Genomic DNA, 22183 nt, shown 5'->3' on the forward strand with positions numbered 1-22183 from the left:
CTGCCGATTTTGAGTGCCTGGGCTAGGCACCGTGCTCAGTAAATGGCAGCTGTCATGGGCTTGGCATTATGCCCAGACTTTTTATGCACTTTGTCTTTAATTCTCATAGTAACCTTGCAAGATGGGTATTATCTCCACTTTAGAGATGAAGAAATTAATGCTTGGCAAGGTCAAAAAATTTGGCCAAGATAACAAGAAATAAGTAGAAAAGTTGGAATTCAAGGTTTCTTTGACATCATAGCCTATAGTCTTTTGTCAGGTCACATTACCTCTCAGTGAATCAAACAGATCAGAACTTCAGAAAGCTGAGCTTTAAAAAAAAAAAGAAGAAGAAAAGAAAAAGCAAATAGAATAAAACATTTGCTGATTCCCTTCAAGTGATTTTGTAAAGCTTTCCAGATTGTTGCCTTCTCTTCGCATGTGATCTGCATTTGCAGCTGTTGTTTCTGCTTTGACTTGGTGATCCTTATATCCTCCTACTCCAAGAGTTGCAGGAAGCAAGCTGACATGGAAATTTTTGCCACTAATGAACCAAATTTGTTGAAAGTTAGGTGGTTTCATTTTTAATGTCTTTTAATGTTGAAAATGTTGAGAGTAGAGAACATTGGAATTCTTTGCCCCAACGCAACTCTTACTCTGTAGTGGTTCTGGAAATTTGAAAGAAGGCACAAAGCAATCCCAGATTAGAGGCCTCTGCTCAGCACCAGGGTGAACGTTTTTATTCTCTCTTTTTTAACCTTTTTAGGTGGTCTCTGTCTTCCAACATTTGAGTGAGTTTTGGGCAGGCCACAAGTTGTGACTTTTTATTTTTAACTCAACTCATCATTTTTAAGAAGCTGCATAGTCATATTACTTTTCCCCTGGATTTTTGGAATAGTAGTTGTGGCATTTATATACTATTCATTTTGTTTATTTGTACAGGGCATTATGTGACACAAAGGACTGTGGGAAGCTTTCAAAGGATCAGTTTGCCTTAGCTTTTCACTTAATCAATCAAAAGTTAGTAAAGGGCATTGATCCTCCTCACATTCTTACTCCTGAGATGATTCCACCATCGGACAGAGCTGCTTTACAAAAGGTAAGACAACTTAAAAAGAAAACCTGAATGCACTAACAGAGGAACAAGTGTTATGTCAGATGATAGACTCGATTTGGAGGAATAGTGGAGAAAACATATCTAGCTAGGAGTGGAGCAGTGTACTGTTTGTGGATGAGTTTGTGTCTAGAAGTCTGCTCAAATGCCATGTATGACACCCTTGGGCTACAGCTTGTTTACCCCACCATGCATTATACATATGGCAACCATGTTTTCCAATCTGAAAATTGGAAAAATGTGGTCTTATTTTTCCCCTCCTGCGTTTGTGAATTAATTTTTATGAATAAGGTGTAAAGTTTAAATGAAATCTATAAGAATTAAATTATTGTGTTTCATTTGATGGTTCATTCTTACCGAAAACAAATACAAATTTGAAAACAAAATCTAAGAGGTATGATTGCTTGGTACAATTTTAAGTAAAATAACTTTTTTTTTTTTTTTTTTTATTAATGTTATGATGGATTACAAGCTTGTGAAATTTCAGTTGTACATTTTTGTTAGTCATGTTGTGGGTACACCTCTTCCCCCTCCGTACCTTCCCCCCACCCCCCCCTTTTCCCTGGTAACCCCCGATCGGATCTCCTTCTCAATATACTAATTTCCACCTATGAGTGGAGTCATATAGAGTTCGTCTTTCTCTGACTGACTTATTTCGCTTAACATAATGCCCTCGAGGTCCATCCACATTGTTGTGAATGGGCCAATTTCGTCTTTTTTTATGGCTGAGTAGTATTCCATTGTGTATATATACCACATCTTCTTTATCCAATCATCAGTTTCTGGGCATGTAGGCTGGTTCCACGTCTTGGCTATTGTAAATAATGCTGTGATGAACATAGGGGTGCAACGGACTCTTGAGATATCTGATATCAGGTTCTTAGGATAGATACCCAGTAATGGGATGGCTGGGTCATAGGGTATTTCTATTTTTAACTTTTTGAGAAATCTCCATACTGTTTTCCATAGTGGCTGTACCAGTTTGCATTCCCACCAACAGTGTATGAGGGTTCCTCTTTCTCCACAACCTCTCCAACATTTGTCGTTCTTGGTTTTGGATGTTTTTGCCAATCTAACGGGGGTAAGGTGATATCTTAGTGTAGTTTTGATTTGCATTTCCCTGATGATTAGCGATGATGAACATCTTTTCATGTGTCTATTGGCCATATTCATTTCTTCTTTTGAGAAATGTCTGTTCATGTCCTCTGCCCATTTTTTGATCGGGTTGTTTGTTTTTTTGTTGTTAAGCAGTGTGAGTTCTTTGTATATTATGGAGATTAACCCTTTGTCGGATAAGTGGCTTGTAAATATTTTTTCCCAATTAGTGAGCTGTTTTTTTGTTTCAATTCTGTTTTCCCTTGCCTTGAAGAAGCTCTTTAGTCTGATGAAGTCCCAGTTGTTTATTCTTTCTATTGTTTCCCTCAACTGAGGAGTTACCGTGTCCGAAAAGATTCTTTTGAAACTGATGTCAAAGAGTGTACTGCCTATATTCTCTTCCAAAAGACTTATTGTCTCAGGCCTAATCTTTAGGTCTTTGATCCATTTTGAGTTTATTGTGGTGTGTGGTGAAAAAGAATGGTCGATTTTCAATCTTTTGCATGTGGCTGTCCAGTTTTCCCAGCACCATTTGTTGAAGAGACTTTCTTTTCTCCATTGTAGGCCCTCTGCTCCTTTGTCGAAGATTAGCTGTCCATAGATGTGTGGTTTTATCTCTGGGCTTTCAATTCTGTTCCATTGATCTGTGGACCTGTTTTTGTACCAGTACCATGCTGTTTTGATCACTGTAGCTTTGTAGTATGTTTTGAAATCGGGGATTGTGATTCCGCCGGCTTTGTTTTTCTTGCTCAAGATTGCTTTAGCAATTCGTGGTCTTTTGTTCCCCCATATGAATTTTAGGATTGTTTGTTCAATTTCTGTGAAGAATGTTCTGGGGATTCTGATTGGGATAGCATTGAATCTGTATATTGCTTTAGGTAGTATGGACATTTTAACTATGTTTATTCTTCCAATCCATGTGCAAGGAATGTCTTTCCATCTCTTTATGTCATCGTCAATTTCTTTCAAGAAAGTCTTGTAGTTTTCATTGTATAGATCCTTCACTTCCTTGGTTAAGTTTATCCCAAGGTATTTTATTCTTTTCGTTGCGATGGTGAATGGGATAGAGTTCTTGAGTTCTTTTTCTGTTAGTTTATTGTTAGTGTATAGAAATGCTACTGATTTATGCACGTTAATTTTATACCCTGCTACTTTGCTGTAGTTGTTGATTATTTCTAATAGTTTTTCTGTGGATTCTTTGGGGTTTTCTATGTATAAGATCATGTCGTCTGCAAACAGCGCGAGTTTTACTTCTTCGTTACCTATTTGGATTCCTTTTATTTTTTTTTCCTGCCGAATTGCTCTGGCCAGCACCTCCAGTACTATGTTGAATAGGAGTGGTGAAAGTGGGCACCCTTGTCTTGTTCCTGTCCTCAGAGGGATGGCTTTCAGCTTTTGTCCATTGAGTATGATGTTGGCTGTGGGTCTATCATATATGGCCTTTATTATGTTGAGGTACTTTCCTTCTATACCCATTTTACTGAGGGTTTTTATCATAAATGGGTGTTGGATCTTGTCGAATGCTTTCTCTGCGTCTATTGAGATGATCATGTGGTTTTTGTTTTTCATTTTGTTGATGTAGTGTATCACGTTGATTGACTTGCGGATGTTGAACCATCCCTGTGTCCCTGGTATAAATCCCACTTGATCATGGTGTATAATCTTTTTGATGTATTGCTGTAATCGGTTTGCCAAAATTTTGTTGAGGATTTTTGCATCTATGTTCATCAGTGATATTGGCCTGTAGTTCTCCTTCTTTGTGTTGTCCTTGTCAGGTTTGGGGATCAGAGTGATGCTGGCTTCATAGAATGTGTTAGGGAGTTCTCCATCTTTCTCAATTTTCTGGAACAGTTTGAGGAGAATAGGTATTAAGTCTTCTTTGAATGTTTGGTAGAATTCTCCAGAGAAGCCGTCTGGTCCTGGACTCTTGTTTTTGGGGAGGTTTTTGATTACCGTTTCTATTTCCTTACTTGTGATTGGTCTATTCAGATTCTCCATTTCTTCCTGATTCAGTTTGGGGAGATTGTATGAGTCTAGGAATTTGTCCATTTCTTCCAAGTTGTTCAATTTGTTGGCATATAGTTTTTCATAGTATTCTCTTATGATCTCTTGTATTTCATTGGTATCTGTTGTGATTTCTCCTCTGTCATTCCTGATTTTATTAATTTGCGCTTTCTCTCTTCTTTTCTTGGTGAGTCTGGCTAGGGGTTTGTCAATTTTGTTAATTCTTTCGAAGAACCAACTCTTTGTTTCATTGATCCTTTCTATTGTCTTTTTTGTTTCAATATCGTTTATTTCTGCTCTTATTTTTATTATTTCCCTCCTTCTACTGACTCTGGGTTTTGTTTGTTCTTCTTTTTCTAGTTCTGTTAGGTGTCGTTTGAGGTTGCTTACGTGAGCTTTTTCTTGTTTAGTGAGGTGAGCCTGTATTGTGATGAATTTCCCTCTTAGGACTGCTTTTGCTGCATCCCAAATGATTTGGTATGTCGTGTTCTCATTTTCATTTGTCTCCAGATAATATTTGATTTCTTCTTTAATTTCTTCAATGATCCATTGTTTGTTGAGAAGCGTGTTGTTTAGTCTCCACATTTTTGCACCTTTCTCTGCTTTTTTCTTGTAGTTGATTTCTAGTTTAATAGCGTTATGATCAGAAAAGATGCTTGATATTATTTCAACTCTCTTGTATTTATTGATGTTTGCTTTGGTTCCCAAAATATGGTCAATCCTTGAGAATGTTCCATGTGCACTTGAGAAGAATGTGTAACCTGCTGTTTTTGGATGAAGTGTTCTATATATATCTATTAAGTCCATCTGGTCTAATTTTTCATTTAATTCTATTATTTCCTTGTTGATTTTCTGTCTGGATGTTCTGTCCATTGGTGTTAATGGTGTGTTGAGGTCCCCTACTATTATTGTATTGTTGTTGATGTCTTCTTTTAGTTCTATTAAGAGTTGCTTTACAAATTTTGGTGCTCCTGTGTTGGGTGCGTATATATTTATAAGTGTTATGTCTTCTTGGTGGAGAGTCCCTTTTATCATTATATACTGTCCCTCTTTATCTTTCTTTATCTGTTTTGCTTTGAAATCTACCTTGTCTGATATTAGTATAGCGACACCTGCTTTCTTTTGTTCATTATTAGCTTGGAGTATTGTTCTCCATCCCTTCACTCTGAGTCTGTGTTTGTCTTTGGGGCTGAGGTGTGTTTCCTGGAGGCAGCATATTGTTGGATCTTGTTCTTTGATCCATCCTGCCACTCTGTGTCTTTTGATTGGGGAGTTCAATCCATTTACATTTAGAGTGATTATTGAGACGTGGGGGCCTACCACTCCCATTTTGTGTCTTGTTTTCCGGTTTTTTTCAGTTTCCTTTGTTTCTCGTCCCATGGTTTAATCTGTTCTGATGTAGAGCTGCTACTCTCTGTTGTTGTCCTTCTACTTATCTCCTCTGCTCTTGGTTTTGTAGCCCCTTTCCTTTTTTGGATTTTTCAGGAATGAGGGTTTTCCTGAGGATTTCCTGAAGAGGAGGTTTTGTGGCAATGAACTCCCTTAATTTTTGTTTATCTGGGAAAGTTTTTATTTCTCCATCGTATTTGAAGGATATTTTCGCTGGGTAGAGAATTCTCGGCTGTAGATTTTTGTCCTTCAGATTTTTGAATATATCATTCCACTCTCTTCTAGCCTGTAAAGTTTCTGCTGAGAAATCTGCTGATAGCCTGATGGGAGTTCCTTTGTAGGTTAATTTCTTTTGCCTGGCTGTCCTTAATATTTTCTCCTTGTCGTTGACTTTTGCTAGCTTCACTACTATATGCCGTGGAGTTGGTCTTCTTGCATTGATAAAGTTTGGAGATCTATTGGCTTCTGTCACCTGAAGATCCATCTCCCTCACCAGATTTGGGAAGTTCTCGGCCATTATTTCTTTGAATAGGTTTTCTGCCCCTTTCTCCTTCTCTTCTCCCTCTGGTATACCTATAATCCTTACGTTGCATCTCCTAATTGTGTCTGATAATTCTCGGAGAGTTTCTTCATTTCTTTTAAGTCTTGCTTCTCTCTCCTCCTCTGCCTGCAACAATTCTATATTGCCATCTTCCAAATTGCTAATTCTTTCCTCCATATTATCAGCCCTACTGTTCAGAGCATCTAGATTTTTCTTAATCTCCTCTATTGTGTTCTTCATTTCCAATATTTCTGTTTGGTTCTTCTTTATCGTATCAAACTCTTTTGTAACATAGCTCCTGAACTCGTTGAGTTGTCGGTCAGAATTCTCTCTTAACTCATTGAGAATCTTAATGATGGCTGTTTTGAAGTCATCGTCATTTAGGTTATACATCTCATTTTCTTTGGGATTGTTTTCTGTGTATTTGTTGCTTTCTTTCTGTTCTGGAGATTTAATGTATTTTTTCATATTGCTTGATGTTGTTGATTTGTGCCTCCGCATGGAAATAGAGTTTAGTTGCTCCTTTCACTTGTTTCAGCTGCTGCGGAGGGAGGAGCAGCTGTTTATATTTCACCAACCAGGAATCCTGTCCGTAGTTGCTAACTGGGCCTGGGCCCCTCTTCGTAGCCACAGTGGCCCTTGGATTCCCTCCTCTGCCGTGGGGGCCGTCACAGGGGGGCTTCAGGCTGCAGGTGCCTACTGTTGCAGCCCACCTAGATGTGCTCTCTCCTTGGGGTCTGCAACGGTGTTATGGGCTTTTCCAGCAGCCAGGGGTGGGATCACTTATATTTGTCGCTCCGTTGCTGTCGGCACCCACCAAATCTCACTTGTCCTCTATAGGTCGCAGGAGAGCTATTGGCATCTTCTACAGTCTGTGGTTAGTACACCTAGCTATGCTGCTTTTGCCCTGGGGTCTTCCAGCCTTGTGGCTGGCGGCTGGGTGCCTTCTACTGGTGCTGTGCAGAGGCTTTCCCTAAGGCTGCTGTGAGCCTGTAGGGTTTCCCCCTAGGCTACTAAGCTGTGTCTCTGGAACTCTCTCCAGCCCCAGTCCTCTCTGAGATCTCCAGCAATCCCTAGCCTCACGGGGTGGGCAACGGCAGCTGGAGGTCGCCCCGCCCTCAGGGCTTCTCTCCGGGCCTCTGCCGGAGCCGTGAATGCTCAGCGTGGCCCCTCTGCTAACGGCAGGCAGAGAGTTTTGTCTGCTGCCCGGGCGGAGCTCCGGCGCTTCCCCTCCGGGTCGCAGGACCGGCCTTTGAAGCTTCCCCCGGCCCCGGTCCTCTCCGAGATCTCCGGCAATCCCTAGCCTCACGGGGTGGGCAACGGCAGCTGGGGGTCGCCCCACCCTCAGGGCTTCTCTCCCGGCCTCTGCCGGAGCCGTGAATGCTGGGCGTGGCCCCTCTGCTAATGGCAGACAGAGAGTTTTGTCTGCTGCCTGGGCGGAGCTCCGGCGTTTCCCCTCCGGGTCACAGGACCGGCCTTTTGAAAGTTCCCCCGGCCCTGGTCCTCTCCGAGATCTCCGGCAATCCCTAGCCCCACCGGGCGGGCAACGGCAGCTGGGGGTCGCCCAGCCCTCAGGGCTTCTCTCCTGGCCTCTGCCGGAGCAGTGAACGCTGGGCGTGGCCCCTCTGCTAATGGCAGACAGAGAGTTTTGTCTGCTGCCCGGGCGGAGCTCCGGCGTTTCCCCTCCGGGTCGCAGGACCGGCCTTTGAAAATTCCCCCCGCCCCGGTCCTCTCCGAGATCTCCGGCAATCCCTAGCCCCACGGGGCGGGCAACGGCAGCTGGGGGTCGCCCAGCCCTCTGGGATTCTCTCCGGGCCTCTGCCGGAGCCGTGAATGCTCAGCGTGGCCCCTCTGCTAATGGCAGACAGAGAGTTTTGTCTGCTGCCCGGGCGGAGCTCCGGCGTTTCCCCTCCGGGTCGCAGGACCGGCCTTTCTAAGTTCCCCCGGCCCCGGTCCTCTCCGAGATCTCCGGCAATCCCTAGCCCCACGGGGTGGGCAACGGCAGCTAGGAGATCTCCGTGCCCTCCGTGTCTCTCTCTGGGACCCTCCGGACGCCCCGAGCACCAGGCTGGATCCCCCCGCCAATGGCGGGGAGAGACTCTCCCCGCGGGCTCAGGTGTGCAACTCCAAAGTTTCCCTCTGCGTTTAGGAGTAATTGCAGGGGGTTTAGGTAGGGTTCTGGTCACCTGTTTCCAGCGTCGCTCCTCTGTTGTGTTCTCGCTCCTGCCCTAGACGTGCGTGGATCCTCTGGGGGCGTCCGTTGGAAGAAAGCTGCTTGCGGGTACCAGGCTGCCCGTCGGGGTCGGAGAGCCCTCAGCTATTTCCACCTCCTCCCGGAGGAAAGTCCATCCGCCTTCCGATGTATAGTCGCGTGTGTGTCTCAGACGTCCTGAGATGCTGTCTGGATATCCTTTGTCAAGCGATAAGTGTCCAAATAATTGTAGACTCGAAGGGCGAGAGACAAAGAGGACTACTCACGGCGCCATCTTGGCTCTTCTCCCTAAGTAAAATAACTTTTAACCCCCCCCCCCCAAAAAAAACGTTATGTTGAGGAGAAATTCGTGTGGTTTTTGTCCTACAGGTGACTCTCTATTTCTGAGCATATGATTGAATTCCATATCTGAATGGCTAGAAGCAGGTTTTAGCTCCTTTCAGTTTCTGGCCAGCAGTGGGAATTTTCAAATTACATTGTTTTAGCCATGTTGTGCCTTGATTTTTGTCTCCTCATCTAGAAACCCTTCCTAGTATAGTGCATTAACAATATCTTGGCCTTAATAGAGCTTTAAAAAGACTTGCAGGGGATGGCCCGGTGGCGGAGCGGTTAAGTTTGCACGTTCTGCTTCTCAGGGGCCCGGGGTTCGCCGGTTCGGATCCCGGGTGCAGACATGGCACCGCTTGGCACACCATGCTGTGGCAGGCGTCCCACATATAAAGTAGGGGAAGATGGGCACGGATGTTAGCTCAGGGCCAGTCTTCCTCACCAAAAAGAGGAGGATTGGCAGTAGTTAGCTCAAGGCTAATCTTCCTCAAAAAAAGAAAAAAAGACTTGCATACTCCAGTGGCTATTTGCCTTTAAAAGTATATAGTTTGTATCTTTAAATCTCTTGTGACCTATAAGTAACCATTGCTGTGGTGCTTCCTCAGTTATATATAATAGGAGTTGTCAAATGTGTGGTGTGAGGAGAGCTCTCTTTACAATGTTAATAGAATACTTTGGATTTGCATTAATTTTGTCACATAGGTTAGAAAATCCCATTTTAACAAACTTAAAGTCAAAATTGGATTTTTTTCTAAGTCAGCTAAATGGAAATTTACAGCCACAGGGTATAGAAGTTACTTAATAGGAGTTTTTTATGCTTATTTTTAAATAAAATCAGTATTTGATTATCTGTTTTGTGAATTTTTTGAAATTTTTGGTGATATAGGACATGGGTTCCCTAAGTTGGAGAAGGCTAAAAGTGATGCCACCTAAAAAGATAAAGGTTACAAAATTGTATTTATGCCCTCTGCTGTAACTGTATCTCAGTTATGAGATGCCTTGTTTCATCCTTTCTTTCACCTACGTAGACTAATTTTTTTCGCTTGTCGCCTTCACTGAGTCTTCCACCAACACAAATTGCAGATACGACAAAACTTTCTGAACAAATTGTGTGTTCATTTAAATCTCTGTAACGTTAGTACACTTTAAGTTGCATCCGCTATACCAACTTTTTAATATAATAGATTTGTCTGAAGTCCATTTACTAGAGCACAGACACCGTTGTCTGTCAGATATCAGTATTATTCATTAAAATGAGATTTTATCATTGTTGTCTTATCTATTAACCAAAGTTTTTAACCTTTAAAATTTGCTCTTGTTTTGTCTTTCAAATAATCTATTTTCTCTTTATAATCTGATTTTTTTAGAACTGCATTTTTTGCAGCTTTGGCTAATCCTTTTTTGATTGTCGCTTTCCTTTCTGTGGTTTTTCTAATTTGGACTATTTTTTCCATTCTGCAGCACTCTGCTTTTCAGTTTCTTAACTCTACTCTCTCAAGGTCAGAGCTTTACTTTATGCCTTTTTTAGCATTACAGTTTTTGGTTTACAAGATATATTTTGAAATTAGAGGTTTTTTATGCAGCAAAGTTGATGCAGAGAAGATACCTAAACAGCATGTTTTTGTCACGTCTGTCACTTGGTCCTTGTGTGCATTTTAACTTGCCTTCCCTAGCCTCTCTGATCCACTTAAAATCACCGAAGTGGAATTTTTGTTTAATGCACTAAACAGAGTGAGAGAAAATCTTTTGAAAGCAGGGAATCTGCTACATTTTTCTTCATATGCCCTCATACTTTATATACTGTTAGCTGAACTTTTTCCATGCTTCCTGGTTGCATGCCATTTTATTGCTTTAGAATGGGAGTTTAATTTTTGTGTCAGCAATTGAGGAGTGACACAAGCTGTACCAACTACAGTGCACTAATCTTCCTTCTAGTCATCTGTGGTATCACCTTATAACTTGTTTGAGGTTAAACTTATTTGTCTCACTCTTCTTATTTGATGGTATTTTTAACATTGAAAGACTGTCAAATGTGAGTCGCTTTTTTTGAGTAAGAGTGACAGAAGAGGTGTGGAGTCATGAGTTTCTTGGTACGCTTGCACCTCTGATAGCAAATTTCTCAGTAACATTTAGGTGATGTAAGCTACTCTTAGTGAGACCAAGTGCTAATTTTTCATTTTCTTCACCTGCCAAACTGTCTGGCCAGACTTAGCTCATAAGTCAAGTTTAGACAGAGTTAAAATCCTAGTGCATACCTGTCACATTCAGAAATCCGCTTTAAGACTTCTAAATTTAATTTAGGATGGTAGGTCTGTGTGTCATTGAAACACAGTAAAACAGTAAGAGGTATATTTGATACAAATCTGTAATTAATATAAAAATGAAAATAATATTAATTGATTCTTATTAGGTGAGTTTTGGTATTGATAGTCAAAAAACAAACAAAAACAAAACCCAGCACCTCTGAGGACTAAATAGTTTAGCATAAAGAAGTATAGAAGGAATTATTTGCCAAATTTTATTCATGTACCTGTTTATCAAATTGGCTTTTAGAATAATGGTTTCATTTACCTAAATGATCATGATATGCAAATGCCATGGGGCATAGTTTGTAACAGCACTTGAATTTAATCAGAATTCTTCTGATCAGTATCTCCTAATAGCTCCATTCAACTTTAATTAAGTCATGTAATCTGTTTCCTTAGCTTTAAAATGGGGTTAATAATAACATCTGCCCTACCTACAACCCAGTTTTCAGATTAGTTTTGAGAATATAAACAGGAGATGGGATATTGTGAACTTTAGGGTTTCTTCCTCTGTTGTACAAGTTGATGACACGTTAAGTTCATAGCAATATAAGTATTAATACTGTTTTATGATCTGCTGTTAGGGTCCTCAGTGTATCTTAGTTGTACATGTTCAGGCCTCAGTTTTAACATTTTCTAATGGTGATTATTCTGTTATTTGTCAGTCTCGTTGTAGCATTGGGTGTAGTTCAAGTGTTTGAAGGAGCAGTTATCTTTTTGTCCTGACTTCAGCCAGCTATGTAAGGAATCAGCAGTGGTTCACAAAGGAGATTGAGACAGAGTGGAAGCAACTCACTGGGAGGCCATGCCTCTTTTAAGAGCAAATGCTGTTGAGGAAGTTAATTATAATAATATTACGTTTATAAAATATCATCAAGTTTGTTGAGTGGCTTCACATACAATATTTATTTTATTTAATTTTTAAAGTGGGCAGGGCAGAGATTATTCCCCTATTTTACAGTGAAGATCATGCAGCTAGTAAAATAGCAGAGTCCAGAATAAACCCAGCTAGATTTTGTAACCACAAGTACCATTCAGAGACCAACTGTGACACTTTCATTATTGAAAGAAAACCATGTATCAAGGCTGTTTCTTATATGGTGATATTAATACTTACTATGGAACATGCTGAGCAGTTGGTTTTACTTTAAATAGAGCAGACACTTTGAGTATTTAAGTATTTAACAAAGTAAATATTTGTTGAGTTGAATAAAATCAACCACCATTATAGTTCTGAGATTCAACAAAAATTTGTGTACTTACTCAGTGCCAGATGATGCAAATACAAATAAATCACCATCCATTTCCCCAAGAAATTTGCACTTGAGTTCAGGAATTAGTTTATAAGTTTGATATCTGCTTTACTGATAGATTATGGACAGTCTAGGATCAAGTGACAAGGGCATTGGGATCGGAAGTGGTGGTACATATTGTAGAACAACTTTTAGAGAATTTAAGGGAAAATGTCTGAGTATCTAACTGTATGTTTGTGTGTATATAAATTGCACTAGATATGATTTTCTTAAGTGAATTAAAAGTGTTAGTACTACCATAAAATATGTAATACCCTGTATCCATGTAGTGTTTTTAAACATTTTTAATGCTTTGCCACATATAATATTATAGTAATAATGTATAATTGTGAACTTTTTGTTTTTAGAACATCATAGGATCAAGTCCTGTTGCAGATTTCTCTGCTATTAAGGAGCTAGATACCCTTAACAATGAAATAGTTGACCTACAGAGGTATGTATTGTACAGTTACAACTGATTATATAAATACACACACACACTCTTTTCTTTTCTCATAAATATCTTGGTAAATGCTACTTTATTTGGTTAAGTACCATAGTTCTTGAATTGGGACTCAGTGTACCTTATTTCATCAAATCTAAGACAACTTTTAATTGCAGGATGCACTATTTTCTTATATACCACTATAAAAAGAAAAATTACTGCCATATAAACAATGGCATGCCATCAACTATAAGATACTATTTGATATGTACAGTGAAAAATGTGTATCTTGGAATTGAATGAAATGTAGTTTTCCTCCAACTTTAGATATTCAAATAAGATATTAGGAAAACATTATTATTTAATACATTTTATGGAAGGAGTGTTAAATGCAGATACCATGACAAGAGCTTTTATAAATTTGATCCTTACAAAAACGTTGTAGTTTTGAGATAGATGTTATACCTATTTTACAGGTAAGGAGTTAAGATACTTACAGAGGTTATTTTTCCTAAAGTCATACAAACCTGTCTGCAACAGAACTAATACCTGATCTCAAGACTGCTTGATTTGGAGTTGAATCTTCTTTCTTATACATAGGTACTGTGTGGAACAGACTTGAAAACAATTAGATTTAAATCTAAATGCAGCAGGTACTAGTAATATTTCCTTAATTCCCTTGTTCCCTGGAAGCTTTATGGTAATATTCATTATAAAAATGACCTCCTAGAATTACTTTTTAAAAAGTGAGACCATTTTTCCATCCATAGGGCATTGGATTTAAATATCACTTTCTATTTCCACAAACCTTTTTTTTTTTTTAGCTTCACAGCACTTTGAAGCAGATCATGGCTGATGCTCTATTTTACTGATGGTATTGAGACATAAGCATAAAAGGTTAAATGATTTATCTGGGCTGTATGGCAAGAACTTGGCAATAATCTTTCCACATCCATGAGACTACACTGAGATTGCTGTAAAGAAATTTAGTTATGATTGTTTCAGTTGCAAGAAGGAACTCAACCCAGGCTAACTTAAGTGAGAGTGAATTTATTGACTTGTGAAACTAAGACTTCTTAGAGGTAGAGATGGCTTAAGGCATAGCTTCATACTGGAGCTCAAATAATACACTCAATTCTCTTGCTCTCTCCATTTCTTGTTTCCACTTCCACTAGATTGTTCCATTCTTCGATAGACTTTCCCATTATGTCGTCAAGGGGGCTGTAGCACACCTAGCCTTATGTGCTTATAATTTCAAACCTAGTGGAGTGCCTTCTTTCTGGCAGTTCCAGGCTAAGCCGTAAGGTTCAATCTGACTGGACTGGCTTAGGACCATGCCTACCCCTGAAAAAATCAGTGGCCAGGGATGTATAGTTTATTAATTTATCATGAACTCTGTCCTGGGATTGGTTGAGGGGAGTGGAGGCGAGTAGTTTGCCACCAAGACCACATGGAGGAGGGGTATCCCCACATGAAGATTCTGCTGGAGAGAAGAATGAATTCTGGAGAGATAAATGTCTCCTGAAGTCAGTAGAGCTTCAGATCCACAGTAATTTCAGTGATTGGCCTTTGTATCATCTACCTCTTTGAACAATGTGACTTGACATTCTGTGAACTTAGTCTGGGCACCTTTAAAAAATATCATTGTTTAGTTTTGAGCATATCTTCTACTAAATTCTACCAAATTCTTATTTTCTGCTCAAAATTGGTCTTTGCCTGTTACATGAAGCCTCTAATATTGGGATCCTAGAGAGTTAAAAAAAAAAAAAAAAACCCCAAAAAGTCCTTGGAGGTCATTTAGTCCAATTTCTTCCTTACTCTTGGAAAAAAAAAAAATCAAATTCAAAGTCACATCAGCTCAGCAACAGTGCTAGCTGACACCCAAACCAGGAATATGAATTCTAGTTCTTCATTCTTTCTCTTATAGAAGTCTGCCTCTCATTAAGATTTAAAAATTTTTACTTTGGTTCAGGATAGGAGAAGTAAACATTTGATTACTGAGTCTATAATGGTGTGTAGACTTTCATTTTCATATGGTCCATAAATGGTCTGTTAACATTTTCGGTTGCCTTATGTGTAATGTACATTGAATACTAGCTAGATTTGAAAGTACTTGTCTTCTCTGCCTCTCAAACCCATGAAAATGGACACATACTCCAATATTCTAGGGCTTGCTTGACTTCAACAGTAGTAATTTAGCATAGGAAAGGTTTTTGTAGTGAGAAGAGCATCATACATAAAAGGTTCTTGCTGGTGCAAACATTTGTAATATTAGTTACTTTCACTAACTTCTAGTGACCTTAATGTTAAATTGTACTAGTGGCAGTCCTGTATAGTGAATCACAGCTAACAACATAAAGTAGAACATATCTAATATTTTATGGCTACCTGTCATATTAAGAAAATCATAGAGAACCACAACCTTCTTAGATTTTAGATTGTAGTCACATTTTATAAATGTGTAATTCATTTGTACATGATTTGACATTTATGAAAGTATTTTCCCTAGGCTTTTATTTTAGGTGAGATCTACAGTGTAGGCAGACTTCCATCATCTGTCAACTCCAGTAATGTCATAATAAGACTCATCTACTCAGGCTAAAATTATAGTTGGTAAAATTCACTTTTGTAAATGATTATATTAGATCACTATCACCAAATCTTCAAGATATTACATTATAAACCTTGGCTTTTGTTATTGTGAATAACAGTTTTTTCCTGTGTAAGGGTACCGCTCTTCAGCCTTTATATCTTTTATTAATATATCAAGATGTGATGGGCATAACTACAAACAGGAAAAAAGGATTTAAACAGATTTTGTTTGTGGCTTTTACTGAGTTGTTATTGGACAGAAGATTAGCCCCTTTTTGGTTGGTTTTCAGAGGAAGATACTTAATTTTGGTTGAGGGACCAAACCTGTAAATAAATAACATACATAATATGGAATTATAATGAGTATAATGAATACGATGCTTTACCAGATTTGTTTTTCCCTTATTGATGATGATTATAGTACATACTGGTAAAAATTTGGAAAATGCTGAAAAGCACGATGAAGAAAGGAGTATGTTTCTTAGAATAATATTTTGCTCTGAGTATTGAAAATCAATGGAGATACAGAAAGCTATATATAACCTCGATTTTTCTTGGTAAAGAGTATTCTTATTGGTCAGAAAATGAGACATTGTTTTCATCTCTAGTTCACCAAATTGTTTCTAGTCGAAAATATAAGACACTGAGAGCTTGAGGCAGGATACCTTTTTGTCTTTCGTTTTTGCTAAGGAAGATTCCCCCTGAGCTAACATCTCTTGCCAATCTTCCTCCTTTTGCTTGAGGAACGTTTGCCCTGAGCTAACATCTGTGCCGGTCTTGCTCTATTTTATATGTGGGTCGCCACCACAGCATGGCTTGGTGTGTGGCCTAGGTCCGCGCCCAAGAACCGAACCCAGGCTGCTGAAGCGGAGTGCACTAAACTCAACCACTAGGCCATGGGGCTGGCCCCTCATTTTTTTCTTTATATGATTACTGCAACATTTGCTATATAGGGATTTAATTATATTGATCAGATTAAATTAGTATGATTTTTTAACTTAAGGAAGTTCAATGGTTGTGTATAATAATCTTATCAAATACCTGGATCTCTCACCTGAGCTCAAGACCTATATTTTTCATTGTCTGCTAGTGTTTCAGCTGAATGTCCGGTTGGACATGACTTTCTAATCTTCCGCTGATCACTATCCTTGTCTCTTTTTTATTTCCCTTTCTCAGTGACGTCACCATCTAGTCACTCAAGCTAGAAATCTGAGATTTTTCTTTGTCTCATCTTTATTCTTTTATCTTTGAAATGTTTCTTGCAATCATTCCTACCTTCCCATCTCCTTTGCCTGATCAACTTCTCATCCTTCAGATCTCACCTTAGACATCATTTCCTCTAGAAGAGTAAGCCTTCTCTGACTGCTTCCCTCCCAACTCCCGTATCTGTCAAATCTTATTTAAGAGCCTATCTTACATAGTTTTTTCCCCCCCTCCCCAAAGCCCTAGTACATAGTTGTATATTCTAGTAAGTTTTTCTCGTTCTTCTTTGTGAGCCACTGCCACAGCATGGCAACTGACAGACGAGTGGTATGGTTCCATGCCCAGGAACTGAGCCCAGGCTGCTATAGTGGAGTGTGCTGAACTTTAACCACTAGGCCATCAGGGCTGGCTCCATAGCTTTTATATTTACACTTGTCATAGCATTTATCAGATTTTGCTATAATTGTCTATTTTACTTGGATCTCTCACTAGACTATGTACTTCTTAGAGATTTTTTTTTTTCATTTTTCTCCCAAAGCCCCCTGGTACATAGTTGTATGTTTTTCAGTTGTGGGTCCTTCTAGTTGTGGCATGTGGGATGCCGCTTCAGCATGGCTTGATGAGTGGTGCCATGACCACGCCTAGGATCCGAACTGGTGAAACCCTGGGCTGCTGAAGCAGAGCGTGCGAACTTAACCACTCGGCCGGGGAGCTGGGCCCTAGACTATGTACTTCTTAAGCATAGGGACTGTTTGTTTGTTCACTGTTGTATCCCTAGGGCTTAGCTTACATAATAGATGAGAAAATAGTTTGTTCAGTATTGTGGAAATCTATCCTGTCTGTTCTACCATTTCTGTCTTAGTGTTAGTCTGTATCTCTTATCTGGCCATTACCTCCTAATTGACTCTCTCCTTCTTTCCTTTGGACCATCCTACCCCTAACTGCTGTATAAAATACAACTCAGGTCCCTTAGTGACTCCTCATCCCCAGCTGGATCCAGTTCACTTTTCTGAGTATGGTGTAAAGCCTCTTCCTTTGCGATGTTCCCTTGGCATCCTGACTATTCTTTGGCCTTAGGCACCTCCCACAGTAAAGTAGAATCATCTCCCAATGACACCGTAAAGCTCCTTGAGAACAGACGCTGTTTGCTCTTGTCCTCTTAGTGTTCGGCAGAGTGCTCTAAGCTACCATTTCAGTTTCATCCCTCTTCTCCAGCCGTATGGTGGCTGGGCTTATTACCTCTCACCCCAGCATGCCACCACTCTTTTATTCCTCTGTGCCTCTATTCTTGTTGTTCTGCTTTGCCTGAGCACACCTTTTTACCTTGTAAACTTTTACTCATGCTTCAAGGCCCAGCTTAAATATCATCTCCTTTGTCAAACATTCCCTGAAACCTTAATTGCTAGTTGCACTTTCCTTTCTGCTTCTAGCAAGTTTATTCCTTTATAATAGTATTCACCACATTTTATGTGATCTATTTTTTATTTTTAATTTTTTTTGTGAGGAAGATTGGCCCTGAGCTAACATCTGTTGCCAGTCTTCCTCTTTCTTGCTTGAGGTGGATTGTTGCTGAGCTAACGTCTGTGCCAGTCTTCCTCTATTTTGTATGTGGGACGCTGTGACAACATGGCTTGATGAGCAGTGTGTAGGGCCACGTCTGAGATCTGAACCCATGAACTCTGGGCCTCCAAAGCAGAGTGAGCAAACTTCACCACCACGCTGCCGAGCCAGCCCCTCTTTTTTATATATATATCATTTTAAATTTTGTTATTTGAACACCTCCAGGGCAGGAGCTATGTCTTATTCACTTGGACAGATCTAGAAATAAATGCACACAAGTTCCTGACACCACAGAATCTTGGTATAGGTTAGTTGGTTGAATGAATGAATCAAAGTATGTTATAAATATTAGAATATTTCCACACTTAAATCCTACAAAGTTTATGGCAGACTAGAAGCCATAAGTTAAATGATGAAACAAGGCAAATGATCTTCTGAATACTAGCTCATTTTGAAGACCATAGAAGATGATTTTGTAGACAGAAAGATTTTTAATCCTCACAGGGACATTAAAGTTACTGGGCTGATTTTTCCTATTTTGCTGACCTGTTTTTGTGTCAGGGATTTTCTTTGAGAATATGATGAAGGCTGTTAGCCTCTGCTCCCGGATAGAAAGAACACATGTATCCATGTGCACCATTTTGCATTTATTTCAGGAGTTCCCAGACCCTTAAAAACTATCCATGGACCCATTTTTAAGAAGCCTTGCTCTGAAAGTAAAGTGGCTCAAATAGAGAAGTTCTTGGCAGTGAAAAGGCAAAAAATACTGAGAAGTTGCTTCGGTCACTTAGATAGTTTGGTGGTGGTGGATTATGCTGAGGCAGGAGTTGATGTTTATTTGTCTTCTACTAGCTCATACTTCCTTCCTGTCTCTGTCCTTTTAGCAAGAACATCAGGAAGTAAACCTATATCCTGTCAGGCCAGTTTGTTATCCTGGTCTTGGGCCAGTAAACAGGATAGATAATTATAATAATAGTTACTAGATGTTGTGCTGTGCCTGCTTTGTATAAATCGTCATTGTCTTCACCATCATCATCCCCACCACCCAGCCCAGCACTTAGAGCACAGCATTTACTGAATAGGTGCTCATCAAACATTGGTTGGAGTAGCTGAAGAACACTTTCTCTAGTTGAAGAGAGACTAGAACGGTGTAGCCAGGTAGCCAGAATCTGTAGATCTCTACTAAATTATATTTAAGAAGTGATTTTTATAAAAATACTTGACAGTGTTAGCATATCGTTTGAATTTTTTAAAAGTTTATTTTTTATTTAGTTCAGTTCAAGTACTATTAGAAATCATCATCTCTAGCTCTGGAGAGAGCATTGCTTATAGTGGTGAATCTGGAACTCTTTTTCTTTTATAATCCAACTTGATCTGTTTCTTGCCCTGTAAAGATCTGTGATACTGATGGTAGAAACTCTCAATTGTGACTACCTCAAGAACGGTGTTACTGATTGAGTAATTAAAGCTCTAGGTTGGAGTGTGTGTTTGTTTGGTAGTAAGGAGATATCTTAATTCATTTTCACATAAAGTGCATGTGTCGCCATTTAAAACCTGTTTAGGGAGACTTCCCTTATTTGAAACCCTCCTTGCTACAGTCTGAGTCTGCATTGTCTAATACAGAAGCCGTTAGCCACATGTGGCTATTGAGCATTTGAAACACAGCTAATCCAAATTAAGATATACTGTTAGTATAAAGTATACTGGATTTCAGAAAAAGAATGTGGATATTTTGGATTAAATAAAACGTATTAAAATAAATTTCACTTGTTTGTTTTTACTTTTTAATATATAGCTGTTAGATCATGTAAAATTACTATGTGGCTTGCATTGTATTTCTTTTGGACCATCTTGGTCTGAATCAATTGTATTCTGTAAAAATTGTTTCATTTGCTTGCATTATTTTGTAGCACTGGTAGCTCATTAGGAGGCACTTGCCTCTTTTAAGAGAGCAGTGATTTTTTTGTGTGTGTGTATGTGAGGAAGATTTGCCCTGAGCTAACATCCGTTGCCAAGCCTCTTCTTTTTTGGTTTGAGGAAGATTAGCCCTGCACTAACATCTGTGCCAGTCTTCCTCTACGTTGTATGTGGGATCCCTCCACAGCATGGCTAGTCAGTGGAGTAGGTCCACACCCGGGATCCGAACCTGCGAACTGGGCCACCAAAGCAGAGTGTGCGGAACTTTAACCACTTAGCCACGGGGCAGGCCCCAAGAAAGCAGTAATTTTTAAGATGTGTTATAGTATATCTTTGGGAGACAAAAATAGCTACAAAGAAAATTTCACTGCTTAAAGGATTTAGGAGTCTCTACCAACATATTTAAGTCCTAAGTGCCATCATTCTGGATACTGGATCACAACTTTTCAAAAAGCCAGTAAATCTTGTACTTTTGTACAAGTAAATAGTATAATGGTAATAGTATAGCTGACATTTGTTAAGCACTTATTGTGTGCTAGGCATTGTGCTCAGGTCTTTCTAGATGTAATATAAATTAGTCCTCCCCATCAACTTTATTATCCCTATTTTATAATTATGAAAACTAAGAGGGCTGGCCTGGTGGCGCAGTGGTTAAGTGCACACGTTCCACTTTGGCGGCCTGGGGTTCACCAGTTTGGATCCTGGGTGCAGACATGGCACTGCTTGGCAAGCTATGCTGTGGTAGGTGTCCCACATATAAAGTAGAGGAAGATGGGCATGGATGTTAGCTCAGGGCCAGTCTTCCTTGGCAAAAAGAGGATTGGCAGCAGATGTTAGCTCAGAGCTAATCTTCCTCAAAAAAAAAAAAAAAAAGAGAGAAGAAAACTAAGGCCTAGTTTTAAATTTCTTTTCTTTTTAGTTTTTTCATCTTATTTTGTGCTGCTAGGTAAGTAGAAAAAATTAATTATTTGGGGTTTGCAAAATAAACTTTTATTTCCCTCTTTAAAGAATGAACATATAATTTTGGATCCTGCCACTGACAGGGCAGTGGTCATGTGAGCCACACCCCAAATTTTGAGTTTTTACTGACTCCAGTTAGGCTCTCTTTCTTTCTTTCTTTCTTTTTTTTTAGGTGAGGAAGATTTACCCTGAGCTAACATCCATTGCTAATCCTCCTCTTTTCTTTTTTCTTCTTTGCTTGAGGAAGATTAGCCCTGAGCTAACATCTGTGCCAATCTTCCTCTACTTTATATGTGGGATGCCTATACAGCATGGCTGATGAGTGGAGTACATCTGTACCCGGGATCCGAACCTGTGAACCCTGGGCTGCCAAAGCAGAGTGTGAGGAACTTTTAACCGCTACTCACCCATGGGCTGGCACCCCAGGCCGTCTTTTTGATAATTTATGCCCATGAATATATTTTCTGACTTATTTTTCAAAAATAAAACTTATTAGAACAGGACTAAGAAGTTTAGTTATTCCCATAGTACCGTAGGCGCTTAAACTTTTATGGCATTTATCTTACGGTTTTACAATTAATGGCTGTGTTTGTTTTCCAGCAAATTATAAGTAGGAGCCCAACTTTAATTTTGTTTGGCATATAGTAGATATTCAATAGCTATTTGTTGAAAGAATGAAATACACAGTCATATAGAGATTATATAATTAAGGCATCTTTTAGAGAAAAACTTAAGGTACAAATCAGTATCTTTACTTTCAAACTTTAAGTTTTTATCAACTCAACAAGAATTCTTAGAATGAAAGACCATCTGACTTTCAGATGGTTTGAATTACAAGGCAAGGCTTTCTCATCAACTGTCTATAGTTGTTACTCTAATCTAGCTCAAGACTTTTGACAGTTCCTACGATAAGCAGAGTCAGAGTGTTTTATTGCCTTTCCAGCAGTTGTCATCAGCTTTCTGAGGAATAAGGGCCTCTGCTTCCTTCTGCTTCCACAGAGCAGAAGCCAGCAGAGAAGGAAGAGTCATGTTGCTAAATAATGCCATTCAGAGTTCCGAAAAGCACAGCTCAGAAACCTTAGGGACTCCCATTGCCTGCATATTGAAAGTCTATATTTCTTTACCTAGTACGGAAGTTTGTTTGTAATCTTACCCTGCTCTACCATTCCAACTTTTTTTAACACACATGAACCCTCCATCCTAGATAAATTAGCCTACAGAATTTTCTCACCTCTCTGCTTTTTTCT

The 22183-nt window shown here is 39.5% G+C and overlaps 1 protein-coding gene across 4 annotated transcripts in view; it reads left to right on the forward strand.

Annotated features, from left to right (window-relative positions):
- EPS15 (epidermal growth factor receptor pathway substrate 15) overlaps positions 1 to 22183 on the forward strand; it is a 136970-nt gene that overhangs the window by 59734 nt on the left and 55053 nt on the right. For all 4 annotated transcript variants that reach the window (XM_046660500.1, XM_046660501.1, XM_046660502.1 and 1 more), the window contains exons 11-12: positions 922 to 1078; positions 12628 to 12713. In XM_046660500.1, the coding sequence (XP_046516456.1) occupies positions 922 to 1078; positions 12628 to 12713 (243 nt within the window). The remainder of the gene's footprint in view (positions 1 to 921; positions 1079 to 12627; positions 12714 to 22183) is intronic.

This window comes from Equus quagga, chromosome 5, assembly GCF_021613505.1.
Source record: "Equus quagga isolate Etosha38 chromosome 5, UCLA_HA_Equagga_1.0, whole genome shotgun sequence".
In the NCBI taxonomy this organism is placed as follows: Eukaryota; Metazoa; Chordata; class Mammalia; order Perissodactyla; family Equidae; genus Equus; species Equus quagga.